The 22,993-nt window shown below is 39.6% G+C and overlaps 1 protein-coding gene across 10 annotated transcripts in view; it reads left to right on the forward strand.

The window, feature by feature from the left end:
• The window catches only part of SOX6 (SRY-box transcription factor 6), a 581,763-nt gene that overhangs the window by 507,602 nt on the left and 51,168 nt on the right, over positions 1-22,993 (forward strand). For all 10 annotated transcript variants that reach the window (XM_042446808.1, XM_042446810.1, XM_042446807.1 and 7 more), the window contains one exon: positions 17,687-17,795. In XM_042446808.1, coding sequence (XP_042302742.1) covers positions 17,687-17,795 — 109 coding nt within the window. The remainder of the gene's footprint in view (positions 1-17,686; positions 17,796-22,993) is intronic.

A 22,993-nucleotide genomic window follows, 5' to 3' on the forward strand; every position in this document is an offset into this window, starting at 1 on the left:
AAGTAGCTAAATATATCAGGTCTTGTAAACTGGGTAGGAGACTGCCTGGGTACCTAATGTAAGAATCATAGTACAGGTGTTAAAAACTGAACAATAAAATAACTTGTCTAGAAGGGGAGGTAATGTCTTCGTAGTAATTTCCTATACCTTTTCACGATGCCCCATCCATTTCTGCTTCAAAGATGGATGGAAGGAAGGAAGGAAGGAAGGGAGGGAGGGAGGGAGGGAGGGAAGCATGGCATTTAATGCAAAGGTCTTCTCTAAAGTGACACTTTTGCTGAACCTTGTGCTATATATGAATACAAAGTTTATCTTGCAGGATCATCAGCCTATTAAATCTAGTCTTCCGTCACTGGCATTGGCCCAGCTGTTGCCAAGTGAAATAAATCTCCAGATTTATAAATGGCTACTGGTGGAAGGAAAGGGAAGCACTTAGGAAGAAAGGAGGGAGATTTTTTGTGTGTGTGTTCATGTAGTTTTTACACTTTTAGGCTTGTATGTTTCACATTTCTAGGCATTTTTCTTTATATGTAATATTTGAACAGAACTATGTTAAGCTTCTGTTTGGACTTTATAGGATTACAACCCTATAAAGAACAACCCTTTCCCTTTCCTGGGACTTACTGAAGATCTAATTTGAATTGGAATAAACCCTTCATTCTCAAGACGAAGGGAGCTTCAATAAAGAAAGCAGAAGTAGGCAAGGTTTTGTCTTTTCTGAGAATTTATTTGTAAAGTTTTTGCTGAAATATGTAAAACATTTCATAACACATTGAAAACAAAGGGTTAACCCAAAAGTGTTTGAGTATTGCCATGGATTATGCTTTTGTGGATAACTAAAACGATAGAAACCACATGAAGGCAGTAGCTGGGTTACCACACAACTGGATATGCTTAAAACTGAATGCTTCGTAACTCTAACTACTGGGGAGTTGCAAACTTATAAATAACCTCACAATTGGTTAAAGCCATATTAAAACCAGATGAACAGAAAGCATAAAGTTTTCTTGAAGGGGGGTTTGTTGAGAGGAATAATCTTCATGCAGATAATGTAAGTGGAATAATTTGGGAATGACTATGAGTGTGGCAGTATTTCAGTACTTTAGAATTGTGATTGGAGGTGCAGAAAAGCTTTATCCAAAATGTCTTTTATAATGCAGAAGTATATGAAAACACCTCCATCCCAGATAATGTTTTTTGAAAATTCCTGTATTGTCCACTCTCCCAACCTCAGCTTCAGTGTTGGCAAAGTAAACTAGCCTCCAAATCCTCCCCTTTTAATTTTTTTGCTCTTTCTTATTTTGTGCACTAAGGCGGGGTACAGACCGCCGCTTTGCAGCGGTCTGGCGCCGCCGCCAGAAGGTCCACGGGGGAGCCGGAGCCTTCAGACGGCCCGACTCCCGCACGGACCGAAAAAAGAAGCTCCAAAATGGAGCTTCTTTTTGCGTCGCGTTTGCGACGTAGCGAGGCGCCAGGGGCGCGCTCGCTACGTCAGCAGCGGCGCGACGCGTCTGGACGCTGTGCGTCCGATACGTAAAGATGGCGCTGGCCATGTAGAATGGCCGGCGCCATCTTGTACGGACGGAGTCCGTACTAGGACATGGGGCGTCTAAAAGAGACGCCCCTTTTTTAAAATGGGACGTCCTCCGGACGTCCCAAAGGGCTGTTTAGAAAGCCCCTCAATCTAGCACGTTGACATTGCTAAATATGTGCTATGATGCAGAGAGGTATGGATGAAATTCCAGTCATGAAATGCTCCCGTTTATGGAAGGAGAGAGTCAGTGATTTTCACTTATTTTCTTATTGTTCAATGCATCACCTAAACATTGGCTATGGAGGGTTGGTGGCATTTCAGAATAGCATGGGAGAATGCAAGGGGAAGGCATGTATACAGTAATTGTAATACTGTTATCCCCTCTGAATTTAGAATGGGGCCTGTCACCCTTCTTACATTTAAAAATAAAATAAGATATAATAATGCACAGTGTCTAGTGGGCATTGTACAGTCTGGAACAATCACATTATTCATGAAGTCGAAAAGCATGTCTTTACCAAGTGAGCACCAAACACTACTCTTTATGAATGAAAACATAGGGTGCGCCCAGCTCCCCAACCACAAGAAAGAAAGAAAGAAAGAAAGAAAGAGAAAAAAGGATGTCACACAGCCTAGACAGTGGAAAACGCTGCTTTGGAGTGTGGTGGAGTCTCCTTCTTTGGAAGTTTTTAAACAGAAGGTGGATGGCTATCTGTCAGGAGTGCTTTAATTCAGTGGTGTCCCTAAGGTTGGTGTCACCTGGTGCAGTAATTCATGGTTGTCACCCCTCCAGTGACCTTCTCCCATACCACACCATACAGAATCCTTGGTAATGTTTTTTGTACTAATGCTGCTCCTAAATCCTAACTCCCACATGTCACTAAATGTAATGGTAATAGTTGTGTGACATAAACAGGTAGCAACATTAAAATTAAAACATTAAATGGCAATAACACACACACAAAGTCTAAATATATTTACATGTACTGCATGTGGTTAAAATGTAATGCATTTTAAGATTTTTTTAAAAATATATATAAATTAATTTATTATTATTATTATTATTATTTAAAAGATGCACCATCTCTGCAACAGAGCATGCACAGTCCACATGCCCAGGGGTTTCTCCAGAGTTTCCATCCTAATCCAGAGCAAAGGGGGACTCTTTTTAATCTGGAGAATTGCCATGGAACATAGATTAGGCCCATGTTCCACCTGTTTTGGGGTGTGGGAATAGGTTGGGAATCTTTCTTTTCCTTCGTGCAGACACCAACTAAGAGAAACTGTAGCTCTGTCTGAATTATTTCAGCTCAACATTATTAGTATTGCTTTAGGTGACTTTCTTAGGAAACAGAACTATCGTCCTCCCTTGATTTAGAATACAATGTCACAATGCATGCTAAAATATGAGAGCAGCAATTATGAGTACTTCTTTTTCTAAAAAAAATTCTTTCTTTCTTTCTTTCTTTCTTTCTTTCTTTCTTTCTTTCTTTTCTTCCTTCTTTCCTTTTACTACAATTCATTGCTGTTGGTTTATGCTCTCTGTGTTTGAATAAAGAATAGTTTGAATAGCTAAAAACAAGCTATTGATTTCTTTCTCCACCTCCCCCCCCGTTCTTTTTAGTGGGCTTTGTGTGGAATAACTTGGCTGTAATGTTTTTGTGTGTGCATGAGTATACGATGTACTGGAATTACTTGCACACTTTGCAAATGGAATATTGTTCACATAGTCTGTTACCAGTGCAAGAGGCATTTGTGCTCTGTGGCTTCTGTAAATGACCCACATTATTAGGGAGTCTCAAAATTGACTCTAAAGAAATATTGGTTAACTACTAAGCTAGACTCGTGAAATAAATGGTATTACATCATTGTCCAACTATGTCGTCTTAAACAAAATGTATTTGTTTGCAAAGATTAGGGGGAAGAAGAAAGTCTTTTCACACAATGATCAGCATGTATGCCATTTTCCACTTCAGGCCCTGCATAAATTTTAGATGTTGAAAGAGGGGGGAGGGAGGGAAGCATGTTGAAATAATTTGAAGAATGGTTATAGTCTGATCAGTTGTGGTAATCCAAAAAGAAGGGGTGCCTAGTGTGTTATTACATTTCATATACTGTCTTTCAAGAGATGGATGTAATCAGTCATATTTTATATGGCTTAACCCTCTCCCCTCCCTATACCCACACTTCTTGGATTGCTAGCAAGTAAACTGTTATTTAAGTACACAATCCACAGCTCTACTGAAACAGTTTTGCCAAACTTGTCCAAGTATTCTTACATGCTTAAAAATGGTATAAATATCATTTATAGCAAGCCGTTTACTTCAGACTATATGGAATGGTTTCCCGCTCCCCTGATCTAAGTGTCCCAGTTTACATTATGGCCTTTATGGCTTCTGTTTGATGGAGTGATCAGTAAAAATTTAATGACACTATAAAATAATAAAAATGTCATTAATTTACCACGGATCTTGGATGCAGTGGTTGTAAAGTTACATTAATAAACAGAATATTTTTTACAACAAAAAGCATTGTTACGTGGGAACGAATAAATAACACACATAAATTTGGGAGCAATTTTACTGTTAGCGCACACATTATTATGGAATAGCCAATAAGTGTATAAAACATAGTATATAAAATTTTATGAAAATATACTGTTCACATCAAAAATTCAGCTTTTACCTAAGTGCAGAGAAAAGCCATTATTGTGTGCTTACTGTTATCATTACTTTTCTTCCCTGGGACCACAATTTTATATTTGTCCTACTTAGCTGAAGTTTCCAGTAGCTCTCTATTCCCCCTCCCTCTGGGCCAGCTTTCCGGCTCTGCTGCTCTCTTGCCAGTGGGTGAGCAAGGCTCCTTCCTTGCCTTCCACCTGTTGGCTGCACTACCCTGTTTTCCTTTTACACACAGGAGGACAGAATTGATCATTTCCATCTCAGAAGTGTGAAGAAAGTTATTAATGTGATGCAAAGTTTTTTTTAAAGCATAATGCTTGAAGTGTTGACAGATCTGGTGACTCTGAAAATAAGGGGATAATAATGTCAGAGTCCATCTGTCATCACCGGGGATGCTTCACCATTGACTGCGATAACACACGAATAGGATGGATGGTGCAACCTTGTGTCCTGGAACATTTATCATTTATCAGTGCTCACTAAAGGGGGCTTTATCATTTAAATATCTTTATTTAATATGCAACATCTACCTCATACATCATCATTTCAAAGCACTTAGCCCAACAGTCCTGCAACATAGCGAAGCAGGCTTTAATTTTTTCCCGTAACTTTTATGCTGCGTACATGTTTGTGCCTGACAGTGCATAAATAAGTGCCTTATCATGTCACTGAATGGAAAATGAAGGTTTGACTGTTAGCTCCATGAACCCTACCTGTGGCTTGCTCTCAACCCCCTCCAGACACATACCTTTAAAAAAGCAACGAAACGCTTTTCCTTCATAACCCATCAATGAAATGAATCTTAGAAAGAGATTATAACACAAATAAGTATTAGTCCTCTTGGTTTTCTAGTGATTATGTGCTGAATTAGAATTCCACTCTGTGTTTATCTATGGAAAATTCTTATTGTGAATGTATTATTTTTTTAAAAAGACATTGGCAAATAAATTTGGGCTGGCCTGAGAACTGTGTGACCCTCTTGATGCTGTTGAGCTGCTTCTTCCAGCAGCTAGCATAGCCAATAGTGTGGAATGCTGGGTGTTGCAATTCAAGAAGATCTGAAAAGCTGCATGATATTCACCCCTGCTCCTGGTTTACAGGGAGCATTTCAGTTTTAAACAAATAAAAATAATCCCAGGGTTTTCCGAAGACAAATAAGGGAGCTGGAGAGCTTTACAGTGATTTTTTTTTAATCATTGGAAGTTGCTTTGAGTCCCAATCTGGGCGAAAGGTGGGACAGCGATGATGATGATGATGATGATGATGATCATCATCATCATCATCATCATCATCATCATCATTATCATCATCAACTTAGGTAATTTTGAATTATATGTGAATTTGCACAATCCAACATGCTATTCTACACATAAGATTGTATGTATGGATGTATATGTGTGTGCATCTATATCACTTTATGACATATATTGCTCAAAATATGAACTGAGATAGAATGTGAGTGGGCAATATGGGGACAAGGTGCACGATTTGATACATTTCAAATTTTCCAGTTAGATACAAATTTCTGTTATTGAATATGCCAACTGAGCCCCTTCATAGTAATATGCTTAATTTAGTTCAATTTTAAGGTTTTTTAAAAAACTGTTCCTGTTATCAGAAATCATTTACATTTGTATTCACCACTAATATTATAATACATTTTTCTCTTCACTGCTTTCTTGTAACATTAATGACTGTTGCTATCAAACATGGTTTGAAGTAGAAAACAAAGTATCTGTGTCTCTATAAGTACATATGTATTTGTGTATGTGTATGCATGTGTATGTGTGTGTGTGTGAACACGCACACACACACACACACCCCTGCTTGTCCATGAACAGGGGCAGAACTGAAGTAGTGGCCAGTATATTTTAGAGGAATGAAGAATCAAAAATTCATCTCAATTCTTTTAGGTATTATTACTGTGTACACTTTTCTTCTTTAACAGTTCCTCTGCCTTATCATGTAATTTTCTCTTTTCACTTTAAATGTCAAAATATTGATATTCTTTCAGAAACTTTCTTTTTTAACACAGAATATTTTCTGGAGAAAATCAAAGGGCATGAATGACTAGAAGGATGCTTCAGATGTGCATATTGATATGGTACATAGAAAGTGATTTTTTTTTTAATGGAATGTGACTTTTTCTCTCTCCACATCCAAAATACTTAGATACTTTTGTCTTGAAAATTGCAGGTGTCTCATTGACTCTCGTCATGAAAATATTTTAAATGGATATAGAAGCAAAATGTACCAAATGCTATTTATCTTCTAAATGGGGAAAAAAAACTTTTTTAAAAGGAGTATTTCATCTTTCACATGGCTTCCAGGACACTAGCTGAAGTCTCATGGGATTGCTATGCTTTACTGGTTTTCCAAGTGGAGAAACATATAGGGTACAGCTTTAAAGCTACAGTGCTATAAAATCTGGGAACTTATCTCTGCCTATCCCCAACTGGCACTGGGGACTTTTGGCTCAACACAAAGGAGTTTCCATGTGTGTTGTGCTTGTACACAGACCAGCCCATCAAAAATCCATGTGTGAGGGGAGGAGACAAAGGACCTTACCACACAGAGGCTCCAGGCATGGGACAAGAATGGAATGAAAGGGGCCGGGAACAAGTTCTCAAAAATTGCCTCCTCTGGGACGGATTGGGAACTGAAGGGAAGGGAACGGAACAAGTGAGGGACTTCTTCTGTGCAATAAAATGCATCCCCCACTCAGTCCGTTCCCTTCCATTCCATGGAGCAGGCGTAGTAAGGTCCAAAGACAATGGCTGCATGCACTAGGCCCTATCATGCCATTTAATAATAATAATAGATTTTATTTATATACCGCCCAATCACTGGGAATCCGAGTGGTTTACAACAGAGGGGATAATAGACAGTTCCCTGCCCTCAGGCTTGCAATCTAAACAGACACGAAACAAAAGGAGAAGGGAATGGTGAGGAGGGGAGGGGATCAGGTCCAGCAGTTCTTCTCTCCGTCTGAGGCCTAGACCAAGGCAGATGGACCGGAGGGAAGGCTCTTCTTCTTCAGGCTATCCCTGGTGGAGCTGGGCCTGCCTGGTCAACTCCCTCTCAGGCTGGAAGATGACAGTTATGGAGGGAGGAGTCTCTTCTTCCAGGCTAGCCTTGATGGAGCTGGGCCTGCCTGGTCAACTCCCTCTCAGGCTGGAAGATGACAGTTAAGGAGGGAGGAGCCTCTTTCTTCAGGCTAGCCCTGATGGAGCTGGGCCAGCCTATTCTCTCCTCATAGGCCGACGGTTGCCAATAAGTGGGACGGGAGGAGCCTATTTTCTTCAAGATAGCCCTGATGGAGCTGGGCCAGCCTACTCTCTCCCTCATAGGCCGAAGGATGACAGTTATGGAGGGAGGGGCCTCTTTCTTCAGGCTAGCCCTGATGGAGCTGGGCCAGCCTACATTTAGAGCAAGGCTGGTAAGGCGGCAAGAACAGCAACTCATAACCCTTTTTGCACTAGCTCCAGCAATATCTGTGTTGGGCTTTGGAAAATTTGCCATGTGTCACATGGTGTAGGTAAGGCTACATGTAAAGCAAGCCCTAGAGAGAATGACAGCAAATGTTGCACATGCCTGTTATGTTTTGCCATCTGCCTGGCCATCCAGAAACATTCATCCTTGCCCTTTGTTGTTAATAATAAATAAATAAATAAATAAATAAAATTTATTTATGTTTCTCTGCCTCTCCCGGTGGATCGAAGCGGGGTTACAGACTAAATAAAAACACAGGGTGTTACATAAAAATTCAATTAAAAGCAGCTAAAAACAATAAAATATCCAACATCATACAATAACAATAGCATCATACAATAACAAGGCAGGGATCATACACAGACAGGGCAAGTCATTCATATCAGGGGGGTATTCATATCAGGTGGGGTATGCTCATTTAAAAAGCTCGGTTTTAACCGCTTTTCTAAATGTCTCTAGCGAGGTCGCCAAGCGGATCTCCTCAGGAAGACTGTTTCAGAGTCTTGGAGCCGTTGTTGAAAATGCTCTTTGCGAAGTAGCAACGTACTTAGAGGTTGCTATCTCCAATAGGTTCTTACCTGATGTTCTAAGAGTGCGGGGCGGATTATATAGGGAGATGCGATCCCATATATAACTCGGGCCCAAGCCATGTAAGGCTTTATAGGTAATAACCAACACCTTGTACTGTGCCCAGAAGCAAATAGGGAGCCAGTGAAGATCTTTTAAGATAGGTGTAATATGGTCGAACCTTGATGAACCGGTGACCAATCTGGCTGCCATATTTTGCACTAACTGAAGCTTCCGAGCTTGGTACAAGGGTAGCCCCATGTAAAGCGCATTACAGAAATCTAGACGAGAGGTTACCAGAGCGCGTACCACCGTTTCAAGGTCCTTTCTGTCTAGGTAGGGTCGCAGTTGGCGTAATAACCGAAGTTGATAGCAAGCACTTCTGGCCGTCGCATCTACCTGAGATGTCAGTTGCAGGGACAAGTCCAGAAGTACTCCTAAACTGCGAACTTCGTCCTTCAGGGAAAGTATGACCCCGTCCAGGACAGGTTGGCAAATTTCCTTCCTTAGGCCCGAGGAACCTATCACAAGTACTTCCGTTTTCTCTGGATTCAGTCTGAGTTTGTTTTCCCTCATCCAGCCCATTACCGACTCCAGGCAGGCATTCAGAGGAGAGATGCCATCCTTAGTCCCTGTATCAGTCGGAAACATAGAGAAACATATTTGGGTGTCATCAGCGTACTGATAACACCATGCCCCATGTCTCCGGATGATCTCTTCCAGCGGTTTCATGTAAATGTTGAACAGCATGGAAGACAGAATAGCTCCTTGAGGGACACCAGATATCAATTCCCTCTTAGAGGAGCAAGTATCCCCCAGCTTCACCATCTGGAATCTGCCTGAGAGGTAGGACCAGAACCACTGGAGTACAGTGCCCCCGATACCCAGCTCCCTCAGGTGTTCCAGAAGGATACCGTGGTCAATGGTATCGAAAGCTGCTGAGATGTCTAAAAGCACCAACAAGGCCACACTTCCCCTGTCGATGCCCAGACGGAGATCATCAACTAAGGCAACCATGGCAGTCTCAACTCCATATCCCGCCCTGAAGCCGGATTGAGATGATTTGTGTGCCTTCAAGTCATTTCCAACTTATGGTGACTGAAAGATTAACATGTTATGGGTTTTCTGGGCAAGATTTGTTCAGGAGGGGTTGTCATTGCCTTCTTCCAAGGCTGAAAGTGTGTCCCTTACAAAAGGCCACTCAGTGGGTTTCTATGTCCTAACCGTACACTCAAACCGCTAGACCTACATTGCCATATTACCTAATTAATTATTCTTATATTGTTTCTAGACTCATTTATCCAGATTAATCTAATGTCCATATTTCCAGGGTCAGCTGGCCCAGAATTAGTTCTACGATGCTTCACAATCTCTGCCACATCACAAGCACCCATTCCATGTGACATGACAGTACTGATCTCAAATTGAGAGGCCATAATTTCAAGGAATGTAATTTGGCAGCCCTGGTATTTGGGGGGTGGGGGTGAGGGGCCAAATGAAATCTAGAGCTTGGAAATAATTAGACACAGATAAAATGTTGTTTGTGTTTAAGTCCTTCCTCCCATATTTAAGAACTAAGTACACAGTCCTTTATCACAACTGGAATGTAATAAAAAATTATGTATAACTGTAATGGTTTTAAAGTATTGTTTATATAATTAAAGGATACATTACCCTCTGCCTATATAGGTTTTCTTTTTGTTTGTCAGCTGCCCTAGGCTGGATATACATAGATCCTCTATGGTCATTATTTTTGTTTTCTTTATGTTCAGCAATATTAGCAATAGCAAGTACATTTTTATACCACTTATCAGTGTACTTAAGCACTCCCTAAGCAGTTTACAAAGTGTAAGCTAATTGTCCTCAACAAGCTGGGTTCATTTTAGTGACCTACGGAAGGATGTAAGACTGCGTCAACCCAGAGCGCCTGGCTGGTATTGAACTCACAACCTTGTGGTTTGTGAGTGAGTGGTTGCAATACAGGCATTTAACCACTGCGCCATCAGGCCTGCCTTTACAATTTCTTCCATGGCCTTACTTAGTAATTGTTACAATCTATGATATTTTCAGCTAGTACAGTGCACCCGCTCCATATGCGGGCATGCCATATGTGGCTTTCGGTTTATGTGTAAGGCGCACTGCCAACTATTGAATGGCGCACGTGCCCATGGCACACGCATGCCACGGCGCTGCAATTTTACACAGTATTTGCCTTACGCGGGGGGGGGGGGGGGGGGGGGGGTGTCTGGACCGGATCTCTGCCTAAGGCAAGGTTCACTGTAGTGTGGTATATCTGCATATTGTTTCTTGTTGATGTTCCTTCCTCCTATCTTCACTCCTCCTTCTTCTGAGTCCAAATTTGCTCTTATATTTTTTGCATACAAGTTGAATAGGTACGATGATAGAATTCAGCCTTGCCTACCCCTTTGCCAACTGGGAACCATTCTGTTCCTCCATATTCTATTCTGATAATGGCCCCGTATAGATTTCTCATGAGGACTATAAGATGCATTGGCACTCCCATGTCTTTAAGAGACTTACATAGTTTCCCATGATCTGTGCAATCAAATGCTTTGCTGTAGTATATAAAGCACATGCTGATTTTCTTATGGAATTTCTTACTGTGCTACATTAATCATCATGTTTGCAATATGATCCCTAATGACACTTCCTTTTCGGAATCCCACTTGCAAATCCCAGAAATCTGGAATCTCTCTCTCCATATATGATTGGAGTTTAGACCACAAAATTTTGAGTATAATTTTGCTTGCGTGGGATATTAATAATATAGGCCTAAACTTGCTGCAGTCTTTTTGTGTCTCCTATTTTTGTAGATTGGATGTATGGCCCGGTACACACTGGCCTTTCAGGTGTCCTCATCATGTGTGAGAGTTGCCTGGAGGGGAGCGCCCACACGCCCCGCAACCCTGGCACGTGACGAGGATGAAACAATGGCAGTGCCCTGTATACATGGGTGCCACCATTGTTACGCAAGTGCCGTGTGGCATCCGCATGGCGCTGCATGGCACTTACGTAATGAGTGCGCCAGTGGTGCACTTGTTACGCCCCTGCCGTGGCTTCAAGAGAACCCGCTTTTTGCGGGTTCTTTTTCTGCTGGCAGGAAGCTGAACCATTTGGCGGAAAAACAGGCGCCGGGAGGCCGCCCTTTTTGAGCAGTCTGTACCATGCCTTAATTGCTCATTTCTAGTCTGTTGGCCACCGTTTTATTTTCCATATTTGTTTGCATATTTTAGTTATCACTAGAGTTGATTCTATCTGTATGGTTTGTAGCAATTCTTTTGTAGTCCCTAATGATTCCACACACATCATTTATCATAGATGTCCAGGAGTGCAACTTCATTTGTGATAGCAGAATGATACCATTGGATGTGAGCTTTCCTTCAGATTTATGGTGTGATTACTAGAGCAGGTAGAGGATTTTGTTTGGTCCACATTATTAAATAAACATGCTTGCATTGCCCTTATTTCATTGTTACATTGATCATAAAACAGTTCTTCTTTCATTTTAAACTCCAAATTCTACATTACCATTGTGAATTCAAAAAAGCCTATCAAAATTAAAAACTATAGCTAGCTCCAACTGTCTGCCTGGAAGAAGACAAGCCCTCCCTTCATCCACCATCTTGAGGGTGAGAGAGACAGGCTAGCTCCAACTGTCTGCCTGGATGAAGACAAGCCCTCCCTTCATCCACCATCTTGAGGGAGAGAGAGACAGGCTAGCTCCAACTGTCTGCCTGAAAGAAGACAAGCCCTCCCTCCAGTTCATCTGCCTTGGTCCAGGCCTCAGAGGGAGAGAAGAACTGCTGTACCTGATCCCCTCCTTCCCTCACCATTCCCTTCTCCTTTTGTGTCGTGTCTTTTAGATTGTAAGCCTGAGGGCAGGGAACCATCTGTTATCCTCTCTGTTGTAAACCGCTCGGATTCCCAGTGATTGGGTGGTATATAAATAAATCCTATTATTATTATTATTATTATTATTATTATTATTATTATTATTATTATTATTATTATTATTGTTATAGTTTAAAACAGGGGCAGGACCACATATTTCAGGGTAAAGTAGTAAAAAACATACATGCTATAAAATATACTTAAAAATATTAATTTTCTTTCTTTTTTTAAATTGTCAACTCATGAAGAAACAGGTCTGTATGTCCTTATGAATGAAATATGTGAAACTGATGTCAGCTAGAAATGGACTGATCATACATTCTGGGCAATTATATTTGAAACTATGTGTGCAGTTCCGATTGCCATATCTCAGAAAGGAAATAGAAAAAGAGGAAGAAAATCAAAACTACAATGAGCAAGGGGCTGTAGCATTTCTTGTGAAGAAACGTTGCTGTATCTGAGGCAATTTTATTGAGGAAAAAAAGTAGAGGTTGTTAAGATCTAGCACCAGGCGAGCCCCATCACTTCTTCCGGGGTGCACAAGCCTTTTTTTCCCAGCGAGGCTTCCAGTGTATGCTGGAAGCCGCGTATGACACGCCTGCGTATAATGCAGGCACACTGTACTTTCTTTGTCTTCTATAATGCTACAGGTTAAGATAATCTAATGAAGCTGAATAGTCAGAGATTCAGGGTAGCAGTGACATCATTAGGAAATGTGGGGAGCGTGGACCACACTGGGTAACACCAAGAAGAGGGGTGACACCTGGCTGGGCCCTCCTCTCCCTTCCTGCCTGCTCCGGGAAGGCATTGCCTTTCACACCATGAGCAACTGGGAACACTCAGGTGGCAACAGTGGTTAAGGATCCTTTTTTACTGGTTAGTATGAAGACAATGCATCTATTTGGAAAGGAATGATTTTGTTTCAGCTATGGATTACTATAATAAACTGTGCAGAGGGCTGCCTACAAATATAGTTCAGAAACATCAAGTGGTACAAAACACAGCCACTTGAGTGTTGCTAAGTATTTGTATAATGCAGTTTACTTGTTATAAAAAGTTCACAAGTGGCCTATAGATTTCTGAATGCATTTTAAATGGGTGTCACTGGCTTTTAAAGAATGGCTTCTGTGAAGGGATTTTGAGATCAGCATTTGAATTCCTACTTATATGTCCATCTGCAAGGCTGGAATTAAGCTGGCAAGCACTTGTGGAACTCTTTTCTAATTCATGTCTGCCAGGTCCTATTATTACAGGCTTTCAAAAAGAGTCATTTGTTTACCTAGGACGTTATCAGACAAGGGAAATTGGAAGTATAATCCAATGGCAATCCGAACGCAATCATGGGGTTTAGCGTTATTGCGTGATAGATTACCACACGCAATTTCGGGCAATGGGAAGTCAGTCTGAACACAATCATGGGATTTCACATTATTGCATGAGAGGTGATCATACGCAATTTCGGGCAAAGGCAATCTACTTTTGGGCAATGGAAAGTCAGTTCGAATGCAATTCGAATTCACGTAAATTCGCTGAACTAGCAAATTCACGTGAATGCATCCTGGCCCCACTTTCTTTTCATTCAAAATTAAGAGAAATTCCTCCCATGTGATAAACTCCCTAGGCCTACAACTGAGTTAAAACTCTACTTAAGTTGTTGTGCATATAGTACTACTAGTTTTCAACTGTTGGTTATTGATTTCTTGATTTTTATCTTTGTTTTATTATGTTTCCTGGTTTTTAAGTGTTGTCATATGTTCATTTGGGAACATTTGCCCTTAAAGGAGCTTGTAATTTAAATTAGATAACATCACATATTAAAGGTAGCATGCCTTTCAATGCCAGCTACTGAGAATGACATTGAGAGGGGCTCCCTTGCACATATGTCTTCCATTTGGACTTTTTGGGAACATCTTAGCCACAAGCTGCTGGACTAGATAGACCTTTGGTCTAATCCAAAATAGATCTTGTTCTCATTGTGTTTCATTATGTTTGATGTAGTGCTGCTGTTTTCCCTGTAACCATTTAAATACTTTCATATACCAGGAAGTCTAACAACTTCTGGAAAAAAATAGCCAGAAAACTTTTTAACACAGAGAACCAACACAAAGAAATATGAGCAGTTAACTGTGAGCTTCTCTTTGACTAATTCTAGAGTTGGTATTTTTCAAAAGAGCAATGCCAAGTTCTTTAGTCATATTTCAAGGAAGAAAATGCATACTATTTTCCTTCTAATATGTCTGTCTAATATGCTCAGTACAGAACTAGGTCATTGAACAATAGACTGAACAGCAATCTGCACTCTTCTGCTGCATTATGCATTAAGTATAACATACAGAAACTGTTCACAAAACTGAAAGCTGGTACTTCATGTCTGTAAATTTAAGATGACATGACATTCAATATTGTTTCACATTAATGAACAACAAACACAATGCCAAGTTCAGTCTTAAGAAGTACTAGCAAGACATAGGGGAAAACACATTGTGTTTTTCCATGAGAACAATAAATTAATGATAACCATTTAACACTTTGTTACAGATACTTAATACCACTGAGACTACCATTGTGAGATAATATTGCCATATTGCTGAAAGGCTCTTATACTCTAGTATTTTGAGGGCCTTTGTTACTGTTAACAGCTGATAAGTCAACTTCTACTTCTGGCAGCCCTATCAATGAGAGACTTCCAAGTCACCGTTTTATCAGTAGCCCTGCTCAGGTCTTTCACACTCAGTCTATTTACCTGAATTGTGACAAAAATCCAACAAACAGTGAAACCTTTATTGGCCAACCGAAATGCACAATATACTTGTTGCAAGCTCTCGAAGCTCCACTGGCTTCTTCAGCAGGCAAGATGTTACATACCAAACAGGAGAAAAATTAGAGATGTTAGTAAGATGCCTGCATTTTGTTGTTTCTGTCCTTAGTTAAGATGGTACGCGGAGGATATCTTTAGCAGGCTGGCCTCTCCTCCTCTTGTCATGTGGCAATTGGGCAAGGTCCAGGAAATTTAAAGTTTATTTGCATATGAACAGGGACTCTTCTTTTGAAATCCAATATGCCTCCATTCCTGTGAGGCCACAGGCCTCTTTGTAGGTAGAGGGCAATGGATTCCTCAAGAAGTGTGCATGTTTTGGCATCATACCTGTATTGTGGTGATCCTTACAGGGTCTTGCTGATACTGAAACTTTCTCGGGTTTATTGTTTTAATGGTGTTGTTCTAATATTACTATACATGTTATCAGAATTGAAAAATGTTATGTTTTCCTAGGCAGAAGTTATGCCCCTTTTCTTTCTTTCTTGCTCTCTTTTTAAAATTCCCATTGAGGTTCAGTTAAATTTCCTAGACACAATAACATTACAGTTTCTAGCATCTAGTACTGCTTCTTTGAAATCCTTATCTTTGAAAGCTTCTTGCATAAAATTTGGATGTGTGTTTTCTCAAAGGTTCCCATGCATATTTCTTAAGGGTGATGTGGTAGTTGTACAACTGGTAATGTTTTTCACTAAATTAGTAGGAAATTCTACTAATAGAATACTTCTAATAGAAGTACTCTTTCAGTTCTGCATCCTCACATTTTTTAAGTGCCAACATCTTTCCCCCAAAGGTAATTTAAGAAAAATAAAGGACACCTTGATTATTCATTGCTGCTTGGCAGTAATTTCTGGAGTTATTGTTTTGATGCTTCATGTCTGCATCATCATAATGTCCCCTGCCCTGCTTGATATTCTGACATATTGTTCAGAGCTTTGTTTCATTGCTATGAAATAGTAATTTTTTTCATTTTTATACACACTGAAAAAAATAAACATTATGTAAGGCAAAGGTTGGATCCAGAGATTTCCCTGCCATCTGCATTTTTCTTCCTTTCTTGAAAAAGGAGAATTAAAAATCCAAAGGTGTGCATATCTTGCCCATTGTCTTTAAGAATCTCTTCTGAAAATGCACAAAAGTTCAAAGAATAGTTCTATTGCCTGAATTTTGTTATGCTAACATGGGATTTAACCCATTGTGGTTAGAGATTTTCAGTCTTAGAACAGTCCAGTAAACCTAAGAAGTTAATTCCTAAATGGCAGCTTGTATACTGCTAATGTCGTGGGACTGCTACTTCTACACATTTTTTCCTTTCACTACTACGATATTATAAGTAATTGTTTGATGATATGGGAAGAAATGTAAGATAACACATTGATATTATCCTTCCTTTACAACCAGCAAGGATAGCATGAGACGTATTTTTACTGTGTGTGTGTGTGTGTGTGTGTGTGTGTGTGTGTGTGTCCCACACAGGCATCCTGCTACTCAGATTTTAGAATTATAGAATCATAGAATTGAAAGAGACCACAAAGGCCATCCAATCCAACTCCTGTCATGCACAAATATACAAGTCACAGCACTCTTGACCGATAGCCATCCAGCGTCTGTTTATAAACTTCCAAAGAAGGAGTCTCCACTACACTTCAAAGTGGTATACTCCACTATTGAATAGCTCTTACTACCAGGAAATTATTCCCAAGTTTTATGTGGAATCCATTTTCATATAGTTTGAATCTATTGCTCTGTTTCCTGGTGTCTGGAGAAGTAGAAAACAAGCTTGTTCCATCAACAATATGTCATCCCTTCAAATATTTAGACATGGCTATCATGTCATCTCTCAACCCTCTCTTCCCCAGACTAAATATACCCAGCTCCCTAAGCTGCTCCTCATAGAACATGGTTTCCAAACCTTTCACAGATGTTGGTCACCCTGCTCTAGACCTGTTCCAGCTTGACAATATCCCTGGAATTGTGGTACCAAAACTGTTCACAGTATTCCTGGTGAGGTTTGACCATAGCAGAATAGAATGCTACTGTTACTTTCTTTGGTCAAGAAACTATACTCATTTTGATGTAGCTGTTGCACTACACTGTTGACTCATGTTCAGCTTGCAGCATACAAAGACCTAAATCCCTTTCACATGTACTGTTGTCAAGCCAGTTGTCCCCCATCTCATATCTGTGCATTTCATTTATTTCTGCCTAAGTGTTGTACTTTACATTTCTCCCTGTTGAAATTCATTTTGATTCAGTCCTCTGTGGTATTAGCTATCCCTCCTAATTGGTGTCATTTGCAAATTTAATTAGCATGCCCTCTATTCCATTAGTCAAGTAATTTATACAGTTGTTGAATAGCACTGGGCTCAGGACAGAACCCTATGGAACTCCACTTGTCACTTCTCTCCTAGTGGAAGAGTAGCTATTGATGAACACCCATTGGGTTTAGTTGGTCAACCAATTACAAATCCACCTAACAGTCGCTTTGTCTAGCCTTCATTTTCTTTGTAGTCTTTGTTGGATATAAGAAAAAGTCATGAAGTACTGACAATTAGTTGTGAGGATAGGACAAGGAAAACAGAAACCAAGATAGCAAACAAAACCAGAATATCATGAATAATAGAAAATGAATATGTTCAGATATGTAAGCACAAGGATACTATTGTTGTCCTTTCTCTTTGGCAGGAAAGAACACGCTTTGAGAATTTAGGCCCTCAGCTATCAGGGAAACCCAGTGAAGATGGAAAACTAGGCCCAGGAGTCATTGATCTTACAAGGCCTGAAGATGCAGAGGGTGAGTTACTGTAAGAAATACACTGTCACTGAACATTATTTTCCTTGAGCACTTTAAAACTGGATGTCTTAAATGAGCATTGTGCAACCATGTCCCAATGCACAGCTTTGAGGCATTTTGCATAGATTTTAGTGACATGTACAAGCATAAGTCTTGGTTTTAAAATGGTGTCATACAATATGTATTCTCTGCTCATTATTTACAGTCTACTTCAACTGTTCTCATAAAGCTTTCCCTAAGTCACTTTGCATGTTACCTCAGCTGGCTGATATGTGCATTTAACTGCTCACAGGAGCAGTATAATATTGAATAAGGTGACTCACAGATCATATATCAGGTTCCTTGACTGAGGATTTCTGGTTTTGGAGCGAGCTACCTTTATGGCCATATTATGAGTCCCTTCTACCTCTGTTACACTGGTTGTTTGGATAAGCACTCACTCGAGCAGTTGCATGTGGGTATCAGTTTGTTCAAGTAAGTTAGGAGTAGCAGAACTTCAAAAAGTTACCTTTTGGGTTTACAATTCCCAGAAGCTTCTAGCCCGTGGATGTGCTCACTGGTGGATTCTGTGAGATGTAGTCTAAAGGGTTACATTTCCAATCACTAGGGAATAACCACAGTGCCTCCAGTCACATGATTAATCCCACTATTACCACCTTCTATTGCCCCCGAGTGGAATGACTGTTGAGACGTGGCAATGGTGAATTGAATCATGTAGCCAGATGTTTACTTGCCCACATTATCATGGGCAGTAACCAGTAAATATGGACTCTAATAATCCAAATACATCCTACAGGACTTTTTTTGGCACATATCAGTATTGCTGTAAGGAAGACAAGAGCAATGAAGCAGATTATTCAATTCATTGATTAATTACAGAATTAATTACAGTGAAGTTTTAATTGGATATATGCAGTATGAAAGGATATAGAGTGCTTGTGGCTGTACTGATTAGTTGAGGGAATATACTTTTGTGAAAACATTACCTTCATTGAGAGCCCGTGGATTATAGTCCTGATTCCATTGAAGCTAGTGGAAATGTTTCCATTGATTTCAGTAGTCAAAGATTGCACACTGTAATGTTTATTTTAATTAGTTACTTGGATTGATCAGTTAAAAACAATGCCATTAATCAGCTAAAAGCCCTTAATTGGTGGGCATATCTATTTGATATTCTGTTGATAAGTGACTAAATTTGTCTTATTTCAGGTTAAAATTTCCAGTTGGATGGTAGTGATATCCAGTTTCAGTTTTTGAAAACATTTTATTTTGATTGGGTTTTACAGAATAATGGTGTAATAAAAACAAGCAAGAAAACAAGAGAATAATGTAGACATATATTTCCACCTCATTGTTCCCCCTTTTTTCTTTTGAGACAGCATAACAAGATTATAACCTTTTTATATCCCTGCACATTGTATTCAGTGAAGAATGAAGATAACAAAACAAATTAGTACTTACTTGTCTAGCAGAAATTTAACACCTTTAGGGTTCCCTGGATTTACTCTTTCTTCTCTTTTTTTCTTTCATCCATTCCCTTTCCACATTTCTTTCATCTATTATCTAGAAATACTTTGATGTTTGCAGCATCTTGGTCTGATCCTATGAATAGGCAGAGTGAGGTAACTGCCTGAACTTCTGAAATGGCATGGGGTATCAGTTCCTATAGTTCTTGCTGTTTGTCCTCTCCCTTGGACCAAAGGTGTATGATGTGCAATAAAGCTACATTCTGACCTGGACCCCTTAAGGCAGTCTACTGCCCTGAGGTGCAATGTCTCTACTGAAATGCACTTGCTAATTTAGTTAGCTTTTATTTGTAGAATTTGGGAAGATGGGTATTCTATCTTTTCTTTCAGCTGGGCATCAAAATATCTTGATTTGTTGCTATACCAAACATCCTGTTGTTCACAAATACTATCATGCAACTGCCGCAGGTTTCAGTACCAAGCCAAGTTGTGGATGCTACAGACCCACTTTCCCTCTAAAGCTGTATGGCAAGTGTCTTACACTATGAGGTTTCATGATTGATTAAGGTTATTTAATGACAGCCATATGTCTCCATATGAAGAGACTGCGCCATACGGAGAGACTGCTAAGTAAAGCCCTCTGTCTATCTTTGGAGATAACCTGGCAGCTATAGAGAAGGAAGCTTGATTGTTATCTTCTTATGTAACAAATAACATAATGGGTGGTATGGCACTCTAGATTTTTTTTTTTTTAAGACTTCAGTTCTTATCAGCCCTAGACCATTGGCTGTGCTGATTAAGGCTGATTAAAGTCTAGAAATATCTGCAGTGTTCCAGATTATCCATACCTTGGACTCCTTTCACACTACAAATTTATAGTACTTTGATCCCAATTTAATTGACATGGATGTTTCCTTTGAGATCCCAAGGTTTGTAATTTAGTGAAGCTCTAGAACTCTCTGGCTGAGAAGTCTAGGTAATCCTCCCTAAACAGAAGTCCATAGGATGCAACCATGGTAGTTAAAGTGAAATCAAAGTGCTATAATTGTGTAGTGTGAAAGGAAACCTGGTGTGTGTGTGTGTGTGTGCGCGTGCACACACACACACACACACTTTTCAGGTTTCCTTTCACACTACACAATTATAGCACTTTGATTTCACTTTAACACACACACACACAGGTTAAGTATCCCTTATCCAGCATTCTGAAATCCAAAATATTCTAAAAGTTTCCATATGGGTGGCTGAAATAATGACACCTTTGCTCATGTATAAAATTATTAAAAAGATTGTGTATAAAATTACTTTCAGGCTATGTGTATAAGGTGTATATGAAGCATAAATGAATTTCATGTTTAGCTATCTCATTATGCTTATACATATATTCAAAAATCTGGAAAAAAATCCAGATTCCAAAACACTTCTGGTCCCATGCATTTTAGATAAGGGATACTCAGTTTGAGAGAGGGGGTGGAAGGGAAGGAGAGAAAAAGGTTGGGTCAGTATTCTGGCCCTGGTGTTGTACCAACATCCCCTCATTACCTGGACACTCCATTGCAGTGCCAGGTAGCTGTTCACATGTGCATCCTGATGTGCCCAGTGCCACTGCCCCTGATACAAATCTATCACATGTCTGCACCTCAGAGTGATTGACACACACCAGTGGCAATAGTGCTGGGCCACACAGCAAGACATTTTGTAAACAGCTGCCTGGTGTCACAACAAAGGGTTCCAGATCTTCCGGGGAAATCCAGAGCAAATGATGAGTTTTTTTTAATAAGCACCTTTTAAGGAAGATATGCAGTGGCTGGACATTGTCCAGGAGGTTAACACTTGAACCAGATATTGGGCCCTGTGTCATCAGAACTACCCGCCATGGAGAGGACATTTTATTTGGCGCATGCAGACTGGACCAGAGATATGAGAGAGAGAGAGAGAGAGAGAGGAACAATAGATCAATATAAGGGTTACTCATCCTCTTTTGTCTTGTATTCCTAACAAATTATATTTGAAAGTTTTTCTAACCATACCAAGCTTTTTCAAAATATTTATCCTTAATAGTGCCAAGATTTACACAGTGACACTCTGTGCAGGATCTTCCAAACAATTTTTAGCTAATGTTTTGGCTTCAGAGCTCAACTAGATTCAGTGAATTTAGCTAGTGTCTCCAGGAATAAAAACATTATGATAGTCTCTTGTAAGCTTTATGCAGAGGAGAGGGTACAACTGCCTGAGCAGATCTGTTCGGATAGCACAGCCTGGCTCATAAAAAGCTAATAGCTCAAAGTTGTATTTTGAGTCTCTATTAGCATGCCAGCAGTATTTTGGCAATTGACCGGAATTCAGCTTCTAAGTGTTTTCTTTTATAGGAAAATATATATACATTATGATGTAATGAAAGACCATCTATTTGACTCTAATATGATTCTAAGACAGGTGTTTGGATGTCTTTCATCCACATATACAGCACATTTAAAGAAGCTGTTTTTAGTCAATGTATGTCAAGCCCAACAATGCAAATTAAAATTAAATGTTCTTATATATAGTTTAGAAGTGACCTAACAGAAGTGACCTAACATGAGAAAATGTAGTTTGGAGCTCTTATAATTTATTTTTATCTTGTAATCTTTTAACTGAAAGTTGTAATATAGTTCCAACAATTACCACTATTAACATTACTAAAGTGAAACAGTTTTATATTCTATTCATAAATGTGAACAGTATGTTAGATTCAAAACTGATACATGTTCCAATGTCAGTTGTAGGGCAGTTCCTGTAATTGTCTGACATACTATGAGCAACTCAAGTTTGAATATATATTTAACTTTAATTTTTTTTTTAAAAAAAACTTTCATCTTTAGGGTTAACACAATCCTTGACTGCCAAGAGCTGAGAATTAGTTGTCTTCTTTTGTTGTTCAAAAACAGCAGATAAACATTTGGACAGGAGATATTTTATTTTTCTATCAATGCAGTAAATAGAACTACAGCATCCGTTTACAGTGAGTTGCAGGGGTGGGTGCGTAGAATATGGATCAAATTAGTAGTCCAAGGATGTGGGATCAGTGTTTTGCAATCCTCTTCCCTATGAGATGTCGTCGTCATCATCATCATCATCATCATCATCATCATCATCATCCCATTTTTTTTTCCAGTTTGGGACTCAAGGTGGCTTACAATAGTTAAAAGAGGCATAGCCAAAAATGGACTAAATAGAAAAGTTAAAAATATAATTAAACTATATAATATAATCAAATTTACAGCACATTTGAATGGCAATTTAAATAAGGGAAATGGCAAAATGCTGGGGACCTGTCTACCTTTGGAAACTGAAAGGAAAACCTTGCAGCATCTAGTTTGGCCCTTTCCACATATGAATGGCCACATTGATTATAAAGCTTTCACTCTCTATAGCTTTAGCTTTAATGCATATTGCTGGAAGCCAAAGATGCTGTATACTGTATTTTGTTGGCCTACAACTCGAATTGCTCAGCCAGCATTGCTGAAATGAAGGATGATAGGAGCTTGAGTTCAATAACATCTGGAGGGGCTGCCAATTTCCATTCCTGCTTTAAACCTCAGTTCATCAACAAAAGAAAGTGAGAATGATGACCCAGACTAATAGTTACTAATGTCATAGCCACTCATAGCATTTTCATACCATACAATTATAGCACTATGATTCCACTAACTCCCTTGGTAACATCTTATGGAATGGAATCCTAGGATTTGA

The sequence above is a fragment of the Sceloporus undulatus genome, chromosome 1, assembly GCF_019175285.1.
Source record: "Sceloporus undulatus isolate JIND9_A2432 ecotype Alabama chromosome 1, SceUnd_v1.1, whole genome shotgun sequence".
Lineage (NCBI taxonomy): Eukaryota > Metazoa > Chordata > Lepidosauria > Squamata > Phrynosomatidae > Sceloporus > Sceloporus undulatus.